Source organism: Apus apus, chromosome 8 (genome assembly GCF_020740795.1).
Source record: "Apus apus isolate bApuApu2 chromosome 8, bApuApu2.pri.cur, whole genome shotgun sequence".
NCBI lineage: Eukaryota > Metazoa > Chordata > Aves > Apodiformes > Apodidae > Apus > Apus apus.
The window spans coordinates 26,601,559-26,618,529 of record NC_067289.1 but is presented as its reverse complement, the minus strand read 5'-3'; the positions used below and the strand labels follow the sequence as shown (position 1 = coordinate 26,618,529).

The window sequence follows — 16,971 nt, the reverse complement described above, 5'->3', positions numbered from 1 at the left end:
GCAGCCCTAGCAAGGTGCAGCCCTGGGACAGCTCTGCTGGCTGCTGTGCTGGTGGCTCATGGGGCACCTGCTCTCTGGGAGCAGGGGGCAGCAGCACGGGGTGTGTGTGATCTGCAAGAGATACATTAAGGAAGAGTCCACCAACTTTTGCAGATACAGTGCACACAGCCAGAACTTTCCCATCCTGGGCAGACACACAACCCAGCTTGTGTCAACGCAAGGGAAGAAAGTGAACGAAGAGTGAAAGGGACCCTGTCACGTATCTAAAGGCTGGACTTAAAACTACATTTGGGGAAAGGGAGAGGTTTGGCCCTTTACCATGGTTGCCATCTGATGGTCCTGAAAGGCTAGTTCAGAAGATCATTGCTCCAGTGGTCAAGTTTTCATTTGCAATCTTGTGATTCCTGGTCAGATGATGGCTCCTTCCCTCTCCACCCCCGGTTTCTTGCTTTTCTCTTTCCATGGTATTGCTCCTCTGTGTTGTTTGTAGAGAAGGCTGAATCCCCTTATCCCCTTCCAGCCCTCAGATTCTTAAATTACCAGGGTTTGTTTTTTTGTTTTTTTTTTTCCCCTTCCATGATAGTTTCTGTTATGTGATCATAATACTCTTGGTTTCTGTTTGAACTAATCTTTTGAAGACAGGGGTGGCCACATTGCAGACTCCTGAAGAGTACTTAGTGCTTCTGGAAGGACTACTCTTGGTGCTTCCTACTCCTGCATTTTTCTTTTTCCCAGTTGTATCACGTTAGGAATACTGTAGTGATCAACCAGTACACTCTGTTCTTCCTAACTGAATCTTCCACCAGTAGCAACTTCCATTTATTCAGCTCCCTCTGCTAACACTTGCTGTTTGTACTGACTAGGAGCAATCATTTCATATATAGAATTTACTTAATGTTGTACCAAAGTCCACATAGGTAAGATGTGCCATGTTTCTTATTTATAGAAATCAGTTTAAACACAGTATAAAACATTCTTATTAAACTGAAGGGAAAGTGAAGGGGCTGTAGTCCTAATAAAGGGAGAAATGTTACAGCAGTCAACTCTAGCTTCAGAGAATGTGCCTCTTGCATGGACAGGGAAGAGTAATAATTTCTTCAGCCTGTGAAACTAACCAAGAGAGCCTGGATGCACGTTTGAAGAGGTCTGTTCCAAATCTTTTAAAGTTAAACTGATTCTCAATTCTGTGCTGCAGGAGATGAATATGATGTATGTGCCATTTGTCTGGATGAGTATGAGGATGGAGACAAGCTCAGAATCCTTCCATGTTCTCATGGTAAGCAGCTGTAGTTTAGGTTTGGTATTTGTATGAAAACAGCTCCCTAAAGCACTATGTCTAAAACCCACAGTAAATGTTTGTTGCTTGATTTATAAAATGAGTTTTGCTCATATGCAGGAGTGTATATACAAATTGGGACACCAGTGAACTTTTTTCCTATTTTTAAAAGCAAAAAAAGGATAGTGATCCCACTTTGCATTTTTCTTTAGGTGTACACATGAAAGAAAATCTGGCCTTGACACTGTCCCCTAAATGTCTGTTTAATAGGGATACACATCCTACAGTTCCTTTTTACATTTAAAAAAAAAAAGCTTTCACTTTTTCCAAGACAATTAAACTATAAGGCCTAATTGATCTGTTAGTGACACAGCAGGTGACAGACTGAGCTTTGTGGAGCCTCAGTCATAAGAAACAATTTTATTGAACAACAAGGTGCTTTCATACATCTAGGTGGAGGTTAGAGGCATTATGAGGATAATGATGGTGGACGTCTGCTGCAGGTGGCTGTAATTCCTCAACAAGTTTTTGACGTTTATTTTGTCAAACGTGGACCATTGCAGGACTGCTCTTGTATTCATTCAGTAGCAGAAATATGTATTTATTGTGTATATCCACATGGCCAAGATCCTCATCTGTTAGCTGTTTTGTACAATCTACTAGCCCACAAACTTGTGACCAAAATTATCTGGATGAATTTTATTCTAAACTATCCCATGTTACTAAACATAACTACAATTTAGCAGGTCTCCTTGTCCTCTTCACTCCCATAACAATGTGCTTTATTTTGTTTTCTAACAGCCTATCACTGCAAGTGTGTGGACCCGTGGCTGACAAAAACAAAAAAAACCTGTCCTGTGTGTAAGCAGAAAGTGGTCCCTTCTCAGGGGGACTCTGACTCTGAAACAGACAGTAGCCAAGAAGAGAACGAAGTATCTGAGAATACTCCCTTACTTAGGCCATTAGCCTCAGTTAGCACACAGTCCTTTGGGGCTTTGTCAGAGTCTCACTCCCATCAGAACATGACAGAGTCCTCAGAGTATGAGGAGGATGACAATGACAATGACAACATTGATAGCAGTGATGCAGAGAACGGAGTGAACGAAGAAAGCGTAGTGGTTCAGCTACAGCCCAGTGAGGAAAGGGAGTACAGAGTGGCAAACACTGTTTGAGGCTACTAGTGGTGAATAGTGTATGAACAAAAGAGTTCCTAAGGCTATACTTTACACACCTTTATGTAGGGAATATATTTTAATCTGTAATCCATTTGGTTTCTTCAGTAGGAGCAGCAGTTCATGTAGTAGTACTGTGGTTAAATCGTTACAGATAGTTTGATCTTGATTCAGGTATCCAGTTCACATGTTCTGTCTTCTCAAAATGACCAGTTTAACTGGACTTCACAATGCTAGGAAATAATGTTAATAGTTTATATCAATAGAAATGTCACAGACTCTAAATGTATGTTGTTGAGATGGGATTTATCTGGAAGTTATTTTTTTCCATTTTGTAGCTACAACTGGGTCATACTGATAGCAATATTTATTACATGTATGGTATGTGTTACCCCCCTTCAGCCCAACAAAAATGTATTTGCATGTTTGTGTAGGCTTTTCCTAAAAACTGTCACCACTTCTGAAAGAAAAATATAGAACAGATCAATATTCTATATGTTGGTAGATCAAAAAAAGGCAGAGGAAATTCCACTTCTATCTCAAAGCAGTGATTCCAAATAATCCTGTGGAGTTTGCCACAGGAGCTGAGTTTAAGCAGTTCCATTGTGCAGTTTCTAGGATAAGGATACTTAGAATATCTGTTCAGTTTTGAGCAATCCACAGGTAAGATCCACCATCAGCACAGGACTTGTCCCTGCTTGCTGCTGCAATGCAGTCTGGTTGATGTGGGAGGGGGGTGTGACCAAAACAGAGGTTTTGTTCCACATAAGAAATAATTGTAGGTAAGTATTCTATTGATCCTCAACTCATATACCTCTTACTAAAGAGCATTCTATGCTGCATTAGTCTGCTAAACTATGTATATAGAAAAAACCTGTTCTTTTCAAATACCTGATTTGAAAACAAGTGCTTCTAACTGTTTAACAGGACTCAGTACTTACCAGTGTATCATCATGTAATACCTCTGTAACTATGTAGAAAGGATAAACATAATGTATAATCAAAGTGCAGAGATTTTTTTTATATGGCCTTGGATAAGGATAGCTTGAAAGAATGTTAATAAACATGTTTTCCACTGTAAGTATCAAAAGGACTTTATTGAACTTCTGCATTACTTCCATTCCTTGTGTACTCTTCTACATTTATTACTAAAGTTAAAGTATTTTTAAAGGTCCAGAACAAGCAGTTGAGATCCCTTCAGGGCCAGGAGCTGTGTGGTGCTGTGTGGCACAGTGCACAGAGCTGCACTGAGCAGGGCTGCAGGCAGGACTAAGGTACTTAGAAAACCTTGGTGTGTGTTGACTCTTGGCTGAGGAGCAGTTTGGGTCAGTCTGGGTCTGTACCTGTAGCTGGTATGGGGGAGAGGAAGGAAGCCCAGATGCTGTTAATGCTTCCAGCCCCCCTGCCAGCACCTCTGGAGCTGCAGCCCGTGAGCCTGTGCTCTGGAAGGTGGGAATTCCTGGGCTGCTGGATGACAGGGATGGAGTTTCCCTGGTTCCTCTGACCTGATAACACAGTGCAGCTGCACCCCCTGTGCTGCAGCATGGCCTGGGGAGTCAGTCCTGTGGGACTGGCTGGGGGCAGGGGAAGTTGATTTTTCAGAATGAGGCATGTTCAAAGGATCACAATGGAAGAGTGATGCATCATCACACCACTGGCACCAGCTATGGGGTTAATGACAAACTGTATTATTGTATTTTCACCATGTCAAGTTCCATTTCAGCTTGTGTGTGTCTAGTTAAGTCCACATGTGAAAACTGATTTCTGAAAACTTCCTAAGCTGAAGGATGTTTCTTAAAATAGGTTCCTGCTGGTTGTATGTCAGGAGTGCACATGTTTGTTTATAATTGAATTTCAGGCACCCCAAATTCTGAAGGGATACAGAACCATGGACTGAAGTGAACTCGACAGCATACACTGTGTGTAACTGGTTGTAGGATTTGCTGCAGTGACAAAAAGGAGAACTACACTCTTGGTAATGGTTTCTCACCTGCTCCTCTCCATGCTGTGCAGAGGGAAATGTATTGTTTCCATCCCAAATACACTGTATTGTATTTTTTGGTCAATTTTCTGAATTTCCTAATGGTATTAATTAAATTTTATTTCAGCAGGCCTTAGTAGTAAACATGGCAGTGGTGCTCCCCTGTCATACCTCCCTTTTGCCACAGATACAGTTCACTTGTCTCTTGCCATTGCCAGTGAGAATGAAATTTCAAGACAGACTCTGGAAGGTTAAGTATCTCTTAGTATTATCTAAGTAGAACTTGTATAGTACATTAAAACTGGCTGGATAAAATTTCTGTCTCAAAAGGTATGGCCTGTCCAAACCCGCAGGTAAAGATAAATAAGGATTTTTCTTTGGACTATGACCTACCTCATGTCCACATGAAGTAGCACTGTCTCCTCACCATACACCCACACACAGTTGCCCCCCAGGGTGTTTTTGTTGATGTGAAGTCTGTGGATCTAACTTCAGCCTCTGGCTGGCTGCGAGAACAGAACACTGGTGCTTTAAAGAGGTTCATACTTGATTGCCTTGTTGAAAAAAATTTCTTTTAATGTGTTTTTAACTAGTATCTGAAGTTAAAAGTGCATCCTGGGACCTCTGAAGTGCATAATCTCTGCATAGAACAGCAGTGGGGCTGGTGGCAGCCACCACAACGTGGACACGAGCAGTAAAACCCTGTGGAGCCCTGATGTTCTGCAGCTCCTTTTCCAGGATGGGCCATGCCCTGTGAGAGGCAGCAGTCACTGGGGAAACAACAGAGCTTCAGAGGCAATTAATCCAACAGGGAATTCTCTTCCCGAGTTTGGAGAGAATGAACAACTTGGGAACAACCCTTAAAAAAAGACCCTGTCTTGCTCTTAGTTTTCACATCTTTCCTCCTCCTTTTTCCTCATTTGTTTTAAAACATGAATGTGAGTTCAATTCCAATGTCAGTTCTGTTCTCTTAGCCAAGCCCTGAGTAAGAACATATGCTACACAAGGAAAAAAAGGGGAGGGTGGGGCAGGTGCTTGGCTTCCTCATGACTGGGAACTGCTGAGGTAGGAAGGTGTACTGCTTCCAGAGCACTGCAACCCAAGCTTGTTCGAAAATGGCAGGCACTGCAAAACAGTGACTGAGCCTGGCAGGTTGAGAGCTCTGCTGAAGTTGAGGGCCCAGCAGGAATGGACTGCTTGGGGACAAGTGACGTGCCTAAAAACCCAGGTGTTTTTCAGGGCCTAGCAAGAGGGTGAGAAAGGAACAGGCCACAAGCACAAAACTACAGATCAGCTCGGGTATCTTCACTGCCACCAGGCATGAGGCCTCAAGCCTTTGAATCCCAAATGCTAAGAGAGGACGTCCTGTGCAGTTGATCCTGCTCAGGTGGAACTTTGTAACAGCTGAGATGTGGTTTCACTGTATCTCTTCTGAACTTTTTGCAAGGAAAAAAAATCACTTGGGTAAATTTCTGACCTAGGTCAGAATGCAGTGTGCAGACCTTCAGCACAGGAAAATAACCCTTTCTAGTTAACTAGAAACAGGAGTTAAATGTCCTCAAGAAAGGTATTTCAGGTAGACCCTAGCACATTAACTGCACAGATACCATTCTGCTGTGGAAATTCGACAACCCATTGGGAAAAATAATTTGAGCAACGCCTCATTCTTACCAAGAAAAAGCAACACAGCTGGCAGAGACACCAGGTGAGAAGAGCTGGTTCTGAGCCCTCATGACAAGGTGGTGTGGCAGAGGTCTCCTCTAGCTTCTGTTTCAGGGACTGCATGTTGGGTATCCCCATGGCAGGGGATCCCCCCTCGCCCTGGCATTAAGTGACAAGAAATTGCCTAATCTAAGAACAGATACCCCCAAACTGCCTGGCCTTTCCCTGGTTACATGATAACCCAAGTGCTCACCCCTGTCCAGGGCTGGTGCCCTGGGATGTGCAGTGAGGGCCTTGGAGGACTCCTGGGGCAGGGGGGTGAAAAACTACCAACAGTCTGATTTTGTTTGGTTGGAATAAATTTATTTCATCTGTCTGTAAACAAGGTGTTTTTAATAGTTATGGCATTTTTTGAAATGCATATTAAATCAGATGAGTTAGACTGTATCCCAGATGTAACAAAGTGCAGGGAAAGAAATGGACAAATCGGCAACAAGAATTTGTTTAAATCTGTACATTATCCACAAGGCCCAACAAGAGAAGCAAATACTAGAATGTCCCTAAAGTAGTGCCATTCGAAAGAAACCCTTGAAGTCAGTTAAAATCCATCAAACAATAGCAACAGTTCATTTTTTTTTTTTTTAAACAATAGTATGGCACAGAATACATATTAAAAAATTCATCACAAGACAGCCAAGTCAGTTATTCCAACCAATACCATCTCCCATTTATTCTTTTGTATACAGAGTTCTGCAGTTCTCTTTCAATGGACATACAGGTTAGTACCGTGCCTGAACTGAGATTTGGTTACAGACATTTCAGATGACTAGTGCACAAGGCAGTTCACTTCGTAATTTCTGCAGCAAGGGTGTGACAGGCCAAATGAAGATTTTTTAATTTGAAATGGCATCATTTTGACAGTTTAGCTCTCAAACTACCAACCTTCATCCAAACAGTGGTTTCAGAGCAGCAACCCTTTACCAGTAAGTGATCTGGCAGAAAGACTGGAGTCAGTCAGAGCTCCCAGTGTAGCTGAAGGTGGCAGTTTTCCACAATGACATTGCAATTTCATATTAAAAAACAGAAACAACAAAAAACCCCACAACCCCCAAGCTGCAAATTAAAATTGGTCCTATGAAAAACTGAAACCAGACACACTCCAGATGGTTATGCTGGGATATCTAATGTCCATCATGGCAGCCTTTTACAATTCAACTACAGAACAGGAGCTGGCAAAAAAAAAAAAAAAAAAAAAAAAAGTGCCTGAGCTATTGCAAGGATGGAATGTCTGGGGATCCATTGGGATGGTGGCTGAGGGTCAGGGGAGGAAGTGCATCTGTACCCTTTCGTAGTTTTGTGATTGCACTTGTTAAGCAGTACAAGCTTCAGACATCATGAAGAAAAAAATTAAAGACTTAAGCCTACAGTGAAGTGCAATGACAAAACTAAGTGACATTAATAGCTTTTGAGTGGCAAATTGGTTACACAAACCAGGCACTATAAAAAATGGGTGTAAGCAAACAAATGTGGATTTTTAAAAAAGAAAAGAGGGAGAGAAGTAAAGATATGCATGCACTTTTTTCCTCCCAACCACACTCTATGAAAGGAAGACTCGTGAGCTGTGTATTTGCTCAAAGTGCTGAAGAGGCATTGATCAAATTAGATTGTACAATCGGCACCTTGTTTAGTATTTAAGTTGTTTTAGTTGTCAATATCACACTAATTGCTAAGACAAAGCAAAGCCTACACTTGGCATATTCCCCTCCCAGGAGTTCTCAAGGTATCATGCATATCGTCTCTGTGGTGCAGATGGTGCCAGGTACAGGGCTGGTTACATACAGTGGTTAACACAGAGATGAACAAAGGGTAACTGGATTATGACATTAGGAAATGGGTAAATAAAAAACACAAACTACCATCTACAGGCTGGTAGCACTGAACACAACTGGGTGGTGGTGAAGACAGTTGCTAGGTGGATGGGGAGAGGCTGCTTAGACGTCAGACCTCCTCAGGTATAAAGCCAGTTCATATGCTTTCTTGTTGAGTGTCCCTCCATGGACACCTTCCTTTCCCATGACTATAACCAATGCTGGAGTACACAAGGAAACAAAACAGAAATGAACAGAATTAAAGAAAAAAACAAAACAAAACAAAAAACCAACAAAAAAAAAAACACCTTTCCCCACCAACAAAGGGATACAAAGGAGACACAGGTTCATACCCCATCACCCTGCATTGCTAATAAAGTTTCCAGAATGTAAGGTTTAAAGCTCACCGCCAGGAAAGTTTAATAGCAATCTTCCCCTAATACTTAACAGTCTGCCTAGCAACTAGAACCCAGAGTCTCTCAAGTATTTTGCCATTGAGTATGCCTTCTTATTCAATCCGCCTCCATGGACCCCTTCTTTGCCCATTACAAAGACCAAGACTGAAAGAGAAAAGAAAAAAGTTTTAAAAAGAGTGTGTTAGACAAGGAAATAATGCAAGTTTTAGACAGCGCAATAAACACGCTCAAATTCAAGATTTAGTATTTGGGTACTGAGCTAGTTTAATGGGGGCTCTGCAAAAACACAGATGTAGACAGGGCTGGGAAAGGGTATGAACTATCCTCGGGGATACTGCCTAACCTTGCAAGTCATTAGAGTTCCCTGCTAAGAAAAAAGCCACCACCTATCTCAAAGAGCATCACAGCACCTCTCTACCATCAGCACCACCCATCACCACCCAGCCAAGAAACCCTGGCTGCACCTTAAAAAAAAGGGGAAAAAAAACAGAAGTCTTGTCAGGGACAAAAGCTGTAGTCTGTGCAGAAGCACTGGGACTCTGAAGAGCAAAAGAGAGAAAATTTTTATATTCTTATCTGCAGTGGGCACCACCAGTGTAAGAACCAGAGGAACTGCCTTGACATTAGCAAAAATAAACCACCCCACAGGGTCAGACTTGGGCAAGACTTTTCCTGCAACAGCTCAACTACAACAGATACTTTTTGTGTACGAGGAAATGCAGTTAAGATTTTAATACTGATTCTCTCTAAGCCCACAGTTTTGCTGAAGTGTTCCAACTGTCTGGCCAGCAAGAACAGCCCAGGGTCGCCAGCCTGTCGTCACCACCCCTCGGGAGCTGCCAGCAGATGTCACCAGCAGGCACGGACACAATGGGCGCTGTGCTTCCTTCCTTCCTTCCCCAAGCAGAGCAATTGTTCCCCAAGCCAGGAATGCTGTCTCTGGGAACACTGAAGCAGCCTACCTATGGCAACTGTACATCTCCAGAGCAATGTGCTCACCAAAGGCTTAAGACAGCCCATTCTCCTTGGCCCTCCACAAACTGCAGCAGTCAGAACTCTGCTTATTTCACTTCAGTGCTGCAAACATTCCTGCATCACTGCCACCTGCCTTTAGCCTATAGACAAGTTCTGCTCTAGTTTTGTTTTTATACCTGTAAGCAGAAGTCTGTTGCTCACTAATTTGTTCCACAGCCAGCAAAAATGCCACACCAGATGCTCTGAACCCAGGGCATACTGCTTGTGGCCAGGGTTTTGAGGCACATTTTTTACATCCAAACCTAGTGCCTTCCCCATCTGTTTTCCTAGAGGTTAAATGAGGAGCACAAGGACTAGGTGTACTAGGACAAAGCAAGTTTCTCAGTGATACTAAATTGGACAGGCTTCTTTGCCTGCAGAGACTTCAGAGAGCTCAACAGGAAGTGCAAGAAGAGTTAGTGTAGAGCTTGTTAAAGGGCAAGTAGGAGTAGCTCGTACAAGGAATTCACATCTTTGCAGAATAAACATTCCATTGTGAAGTTTAGAACAAAAAAGCTGGTTTCACTACCAACGGTAGAGAGATCCCTGCAGGATCCTACCCTAAGCTTTAGATACCAAGTTATGGTATGCTTGGCCAGCTTACTCAGAGCTGTGGTCTGCTCCTCCCTGCTCATCAGAGACCTGTTTAATCCCTTCACAGCCCAGTGCCCAGCTGTGATCAAAGGTGGGCATCAGGGACAGGAGTGATTCACAGGCAGAGACCTTGTCAGTCAGCCAGGCCACTGCCACCCACCCCCTGACAGCACTTCCTGACATTAACCACTCGACACAGGAGTCTGGTTTTCTTAATAGCTGGAGTCTATGCTTAAGGTCACACTCTTAATTCAGTGAAGAAAATGGTGCTTACCTCGGCCAGCTCTGCCTACAGCAACATTGTATGTTGGCTCACCACCTTGACTCTTTGTCCTGATGTCCATTGTGCAGTCGCCATCCACATACAGGCTATCTCTGATCACAGAGCACTTCTTTGCACCAAGGGTCAGACCATTGGTGAAGAAACCCTCTCGGTCTTTTCCTACAATCATATCTATTTCTACCGGCTGTCAAAGAAAAAAGCGCGGGGTTAGCGCGCAGGCAGCATTTCCCGCTGAGAGGAGCGGGCAGTGCGCGTCCCCCCGGTGCCACCCAGACGTGCCCCAGAACACGGGGCTTTGTGAGGCACAGCCGACACCGCGCAGAGGAGCCGCTGCCCCGGAGCCCCGCACAGCCCCGCACAGCCCCGCTCCTCGGGCCCCGGCTCCCAGCGGCGGCCCCGCGCGGTGCGGCCCGAGCCCGGCCAAGCGCACGACGTGTCCGCCCGGGCGCCTCGCCCAGCGCCGGGCCGCGGCACAGGCAGGGATGGCGGGGCTGCCCGCGGGCCCCGCCGGGCCCCCTGCCCGCCCCGCCCGGGCCCCGCCGCTCCGGCCCGCCCCGTGCGCGGGGGGCGCGGCCCGGTGGGGGCGGGGGGCGCGGGCCCGGCCTGGCGCGGCGGCCTCAAACTGCAGCGTCACGGCCGCCCCCGCCGGCCCCTCCGCCCGCCCGGCCCGGCCCGGCGCGCTCTGCACGGGGAGCGGCAGCGGCGCGGGCCCCGCCGCGCCCGGGCGGGCCGGGACAGGCCGCGCTGCAGCGCGCTGAGCGCCCGCACGGCCCGCGTGCGAGGGCGGCGGGTCCCGCGGCGGCGGGAGCGGGCGGCGGGGGCGAAGGACGGGCAGGGCGGGGGAGGGGAGGCGGGCGGGGAGGAGGATCAATGGCAGTGCGCCATCTTGGCGCTGGAAAACATGGAGCCAGCGGCGCGGCGGGCATTCACCAACGCCTCCTACGCCGCGCACGTAAGCCCCGCCGCAGCGCCGGGCCCGGCGGCCCCCGCGCGGCCCCCGCCGCCCCCGGGCGGGCCTCGCCGCATCGGGCCGCAGCCGCGGCCCCCGCCCCCGCCGGCGGGAAGGGCCCCTCGCCGCGGCTGCCGCAGACAAAAAAGGCCCCGCGGCCCCGCTTCCCCCGCCGCCGGGCCCGCCGCCGCCCCGCAAGGTGCCCCCGTCCCCCACCGCCCCTAACGGCCGCGCAGCGCCCCCCGCGCGCCCCGGGCTCGCCCTTCCCCGCCGCCGCCCTCACCGTGATGCTCTGGAAGATGCCGCCGGCCGTGGCTGCCCAGACGTACTTGGCGTCGCAGTAGCCCACAATGGCGGCCTCCTGGCAGCAGCCATCGCACATCAGGTTGTCCACGTAGCTCTGCCAGCCGGCCATCTTCGCGCGGGCGGCGGTGCGGGCGAGCGGAGCGGGGCGGGCGGCGGGGCGCGGGCCGGGCGGCGGGCGGCGGGGCTGGGCGCGGCGGTCCCGTCCCTCTCCTCGCTCTCCTCTCCCTCCTCGCGGCGGAGCGGAGCCGAGCGCTGCAGCGAGCGGCGCGGCCCAGCCCAGCCCTCGCGCTGCCGGCGCCGAGGGGCGGAGGGAGGAGGGGCGCGGCCCGGCACCGCCCCCCGCGCCGCCGGGGAGCGGCGGGGCCCGTGCTCAGCAGGACCCTGCGGCGGGTCCTGCCCGGGCGGCGGGACAGGAGCTGAGAGGAGAGGAGGCTGCAGCGCGCCCTGCCCTGCCCCGAGCCCCCGGCCCCAGTCCCCCCGGCCGCCCCGAGCCCCCGGCCCGCCCGCAGCCGATGCCTCTGCCCGCAGCGTCGAGCGCGGCCGCCCCGGTGAGTAACCGGCGGCAGTGCCGCCTTCCCCGGCCTGGGGCGGGCACACGTGGACGTGGCTGTGGGCCCGGGAGGTCGCGGCGGTGGCTGCGGCGGGAGCCCCTGTCCCCGCGGGGCTGGCGGAGCCGCTCCCTGCCGGCCCGCGGGGCAGCGCGGGCTGAGGGCCCGGCGGGACCCCCGCCTCAGGCCCACCCCGGGAGCCTGTCAGCTCCGCCCGTCCCGTGTGGGGCTTATTTCTGTACGTTTCCTGGCTGGTTCTGCGTGACGCTGGTGGCAGCGCTGCTGTCCGGCCGGCTCTGCCGCGCTGCCTCGCGCGCGCCCACCCGCGTCCCCTCCGCGCGGTCGGGGGTTTCTGTGCCAGGCCTCGTGTGCCGCTGGCAGCCTCCCCGTCTCGCACGGCAGCATCTATTGCATTTTGTTTCTGTGTGGGTTTGTAAGTGGTGATTTTGGGGTTTATTTTTCCAGGTTCCATATGGAAGTTATTTCTTTGGAAATAATGCAGGTTTCCGTGTTCCTTTATAAGACGTCCAGGTCTGATACCCTTGTTTTGCTTATTGATACCGGGCCCTGGGCAGGTCACTGCTTGAAAGACTGTCCTACGACAAGTTGCAGGAGTGTTTTAGGGCAATAGCTCCATCTTGCTTAGCACTGAAACTGGGGAGAGGGGTCCCCTTCCATTTCAGCAGGGTGGTCTGGCCTTGGTATCTGTTGTGATTCTCTGGGAGATGGAGACAGCTGGGGTGTGAAGTGGCTGTCCATGCAATTAACTTCGAAGCTTTAGTTCAAGAAGTTAAATCTTACACCTGAATACGCCAAGGCATAGCATGATAATTGAATCCACCTGTTCCTGAAGTTATATCCCCCAGGAAGAATGCTCACTGGGTATTTATAATTAGCATCCCTAAAGCATACTTCAGGGTGCTCTTAGTCTTGCTAAAACCCAGTTCAGTTGTCTTGAGATTGGGTGTTGTTTAGATACTAAAAGAGTTGCTTAGATTCCTAGATACTTACAAAAGAGCTTGTTTGCATCTTTTCGCTTAATTCCATACATATTGTCTTAATTTTATTTTCACAGTGCCTTTCTCCCTCTGAGTTTGGAGAGCTTTGCTTTATCCTTTTGCAGCCATCCATGTACAGCAAAACCAGCCTTGTGTCATTGTACCCACCAGGGCTTTACACACTTTACATTTTTTTCTGGCTTTTTAAATTGCGGAAGTTTTTTGTGAAGTTTGGGTTGCCTTCATCATCCTCTCTCAACAGATTCCTTCTGTGAAAAGGAGAAAAGTTCCCTTCTGTCTAAAGTTGCTGTTGAGGGCCACTTACCTGTTTTTAGTGCTCCTCTGTAGGAGATCCCGGTTTAACACTATTACTTGCACAGAATAGAATGCTTCCCTCTTAAATAAACATGAGACTGCTGGGCTCATTATTTTGAGAGTTCAGTCAAAATGCATTTGCATTTTGTCTATGTGGGATTTGGACTTAGTGTTGTTTTTGGAAGTTGCAATAAGGATTCCAAATTGTTTCACTTTTTACTAAGATTTAACAATATAGAGACATCTTATTACTCAAACCTAAGGGCAGGCCTTGGGAATTTCAGGGCTGCCTGTCTGCTAGCATCATTATTGTTTGATTAATGAGAGGTGGGCTGCCTGGTACAGGTGTGGAGGTATCTCACACAAGAACCCGTGGCTTCTCAGGAATTGCCTGGAGGTATCTCACCTTCTTGCCTGCACCCTTGAGCTCATTTGTCTGTCCCTTCTGCCTGAGGACCGAACACCCCTTTCCGAGCCCTGGCAACCTGATGTCCAGTCCTGTTTCACGGGAGGCAGGACCCATGGTCACTGCCAGCCAGGAGCAGGGCCGAGCCAGGGGGATGCGTTGCTGCTTCCACAGCCGCTGAACCGGGGCTCAGGAATCCCAGGGTGGTGCCAGTTTAACCTCTGGTGTGTTGGGTGCTTCGCCTCTTTGATGAACCAGACGTTTCACCCCGGGTGTCAAAGAATGCAGAGTGGGTCTGGTGATATTACAGCTGCTTTGTGGGGAATATCACACCTTTTTAATAGCTGCATAACCCAGGTGATCAGTAGTGTGAGCGCTGTTTTGATGAGCAGATTGTGTGAGCAGCACAGGGACTACAGTTGTCTGCTTCTACTGATTTAAATCAGAAATAACTGCATGGAGTCTGGGATCTCCAGAACATAAATGGATGGACGAGAGTAGAGGATTTCCCACCTGCTTGTTAGCTGGATTTTAGTCGTGTTATTTGTGCAGTAACCCTAGTAATACATTTAGAAAGTGAAGTCTACATTGGGTTACAGTTATTTAATGTTGTGAAACTAGCAAGTAGCTTGTAGAATTTGCAGGTTCATCAGTCACCATAATCCTTTAACTCTATTTTCACTCTTAGGTGCCTCATTTGGTCATGTTCTACTACAATCATAATGCTACTTGTATAGACAGTACTGCAACAGCACCTGTGAGGCTGTTTGATTTAAGGAGGATGTGCTCTCGATGTTAAAGACAGTAAGAGATCGGAGTTCCAGTTTGATTTTTTTTTGTACTGAGTCTTAATTGAAATTGGAGACATTTGTTAAATGAGTAATTTATAGGTAAACAAAAATATTGTTAAAATTGATAAATGTAGGGGATCACTTTAACACCAGTACCTGGACTGATGTGTGAAATGGTGCTGTCTGAACATGATACATGTATGATAAATGGTTGCTAAATTGTGAGTTCTTGTATTTTAGTCTCTTCCCACATTCTGCCCAGCAGCTGCTCTTTCTGGAAGGTATTTGCACACTAAGGCCACAGTTGGTGTTTGGTTGCTTTTCTTATGCAGCTTGTAACAATTACTTGTCGTTCTGCTTTGGTTCAGAACTTTGTCTAAAATTTATGTTGGATCACATCTAAGAAAAGCAATAATTTGAAACAATTTCAAAAGTACTGACTGTGCTTAGCTGGGTTCTACTATTTATAGCCTTGTGAGAAACTTGACTTCTTTATACTGACAAGCTAAAAACTGAAATTGCCCAAAAACTTGAAGGAGGGTGTATATTTTGTTAGTAAAATATCTTAACTTTCTCACTACCAGAGCTACTGCTGTGCTCCAAATGGTGGGACAGCCAAAGGTGACATTCCTTATGATGTCCCAGGTTCTTCCTGCTTTTCACCAGATTGACCCACATGGTAATAACTCTAACCAGCCCTCTGTGTAGGCAGGAAGGGCAAGTGCCCATCAGGAGGACACAGCTGATGTCCCTGTGAGAAACCCCTCTCCGAGCCGCGCTCCCTCGCTGCGCGCCGGTGGCTTCCTCTGCAGACCAGAGCGGGTTTCCTGTGGCAGTCCTCTGCACCACAAGGGCTCTCGGAAGTGCAGAGGGGAAAACCCACTTGGAAGAGTCACAGGGTAGCAGATTCACTTCTGCTGACTAAACAGCAAGAAGCAAGGAGCAGTCTGTCTCGTAACCTTGTGGTGAAGACTAGAAACAGGCTTTGCAGGGTCTTCCCGCAGCTCCTCGCTCTCAGTTTCTGTGTGTGACTGTTTTTGCACCACTTTCAGCTGCTTATTCTATCTACCACACAGTTTAGCCAGGGAGCTCTGAAATTTTGTCTGGTATGTTATTTCCATCATTAAGCTTTCTTTCAGTGGCAGTGTCTCTAAATATCTCTGTCTGAATAATGGGTCATCATCCTCTGATCACAAGTAATTTTGCTGTTGATGCTTGTTATGTGTTAAAAGTCAGAGGGAGTTTTGGATCACAGGCATACATTTATCTATCATACATAATTTCTACCCAAACCATCCACTGTCTGCAAAAGCATTTAATAATAATTCTGAAGTATAAAAAGCTGTATTTTCCCAGACAAATTATACAATTCCAACCTTATAATGCTCTGTAAGATTACAAATATATATTGTTTTTGAATGGAGCAGAAATGAGTAAACATCAGCAGTTTTTTGCAATTCTTCTTATAATTTAGTATCAAATTTCTCTCTAGCTGTGAAGTGCTTGATTCTAGCTATGAGTAGCATACTCATACTGCCTGCTGTCACCTTACCAAAGAAGAGCTAGTATATAAATATTTAATATTTAGAATATTTTGTGTTAATTTTTGATAATTGAAGTACTGCTTAGTTTCAGCACCCAGAGATTTTTTTTGGCCATAGCTGCAGTGTTTCTCTCTCAATTACATCTAGTCAAATAAATACCACATTTTCGAGAAACAAAGTATCTGAAAATTATTCTGTTCAAATTCGACTACATAATCACAAAAGAAGATCAAGAAAATGTTTTAAAATGCATGAATGCCGTGCTTAGGAGAGGTGAGCTCCACCTGAGAGTCCAGTGCTGCTGATCTGGAGAGCACCGCTCCGGCATGGATGGAAGGAAACATTAGACATCTAAAAATTGCATGAACGGGGAAAAGCAGAATTTGAGTAAAGGGGAAAACAGCCTAAGCGTGGTGTGCCTGCGTTTAGAACATGTGCTCATCCTTCGAAGTGCCCCACCGAAGGAAGCCACTAGTCCCGGATCTGGGCCGCAGGGCGGTGAGAAGTGGCAGGAGGAGGGTGGAGCTGGGGCAGGTCCTGCCCTGCCCCCTGCGCTGCCCTTGCAGAGCAGCAGGCGTGTGCCAGCACCTCGGGTATGTGAAAAAATACTGATTGATTTCCAGGTAGTTGTAAGGTGGTTTTTCTGACGGGTGCAAGGATAAATAAATAACAATCCCAGGTAGTTTTCAAAGTATAATTAAAATGTGGTTAAACTTAATCCACCCTTCAGATATTTTCAGTATTAATCAGGAATACCTGTTTTTGCCACAGTGCAACTACTATTAAGCACCGTTAGACTAAGTTCCTTTCCAGAACTAAAACAGCAGTCTTGTTTACACACTGCTTCA

General features: G+C 47.4%; 2 protein-coding genes and 1 long non-coding RNA gene across 13 annotated transcripts in view; 2 read left to right on the top strand and 1 right to left on the bottom strand.

The window, feature by feature from the left end:
• The window catches only part of RNF13 (ring finger protein 13), a 29,405-nt gene extending 25,876 nt beyond the window's left edge, over positions 1-3,529 (top strand). For all 3 annotated transcript variants that reach the window (XM_051626631.1, XM_051626630.1, XM_051626632.1), the window contains 2 exons: positions 1,196-1,276; positions 2,078-3,529. In XM_051626631.1, the coding sequence (XP_051482591.1) occupies positions 1,196-1,276; positions 2,078-2,448 (452 nt within the window). In that variant the 3' untranslated portion in view covers positions 2,449-3,529. The remainder of the gene's footprint in view (positions 1-1,195; positions 1,277-2,077) is intronic.
• Positions 3,530-6,432: 2,903 nt separating this feature from the next.
• Positions 6,433-11,817, bottom strand: PFN2 (profilin 2). Of its 2 annotated transcripts, none has more exons than XM_051626636.1 (3): positions 11,499-11,817; positions 10,258-10,450; positions 6,433-8,519 (listed from the first exon to the last, which is right to left on the bottom strand). In XM_051626636.1, exons 1-3 carry the CDS (start codon positions 11,628-11,630, stop codon positions 8,422-8,424), a joined length of 423 nt encoding a protein of 140 aa, XP_051482596.1. In that variant the 5' UTR covers positions 11,631-11,817; the 3' UTR covers positions 6,433-8,421. The 2 variants fall into 2 exon arrangements, with proteins under 2 accessions (XP_051482596.1, XP_051482597.1); XM_051626637.1 differs by having other exon boundaries at positions 6,433-8,180.
• Positions 11,818-11,882: 65 nt separating this feature from the next.
• Positions 11,883-16,971, top strand: part of LOC127387833 (uncharacterized) — a 70,077-nt gene continuing 64,988 nt past the window's right edge. For all 8 annotated transcript variants that reach the window (XR_007890220.1, XR_007890218.1, XR_007890219.1 and 5 more), the window contains exon 1: positions 11,883-12,069. This is a non-coding gene — a long non-coding RNA (uncharacterized LOC127387833). The remainder of the gene's footprint in view (positions 12,070-16,971) is intronic.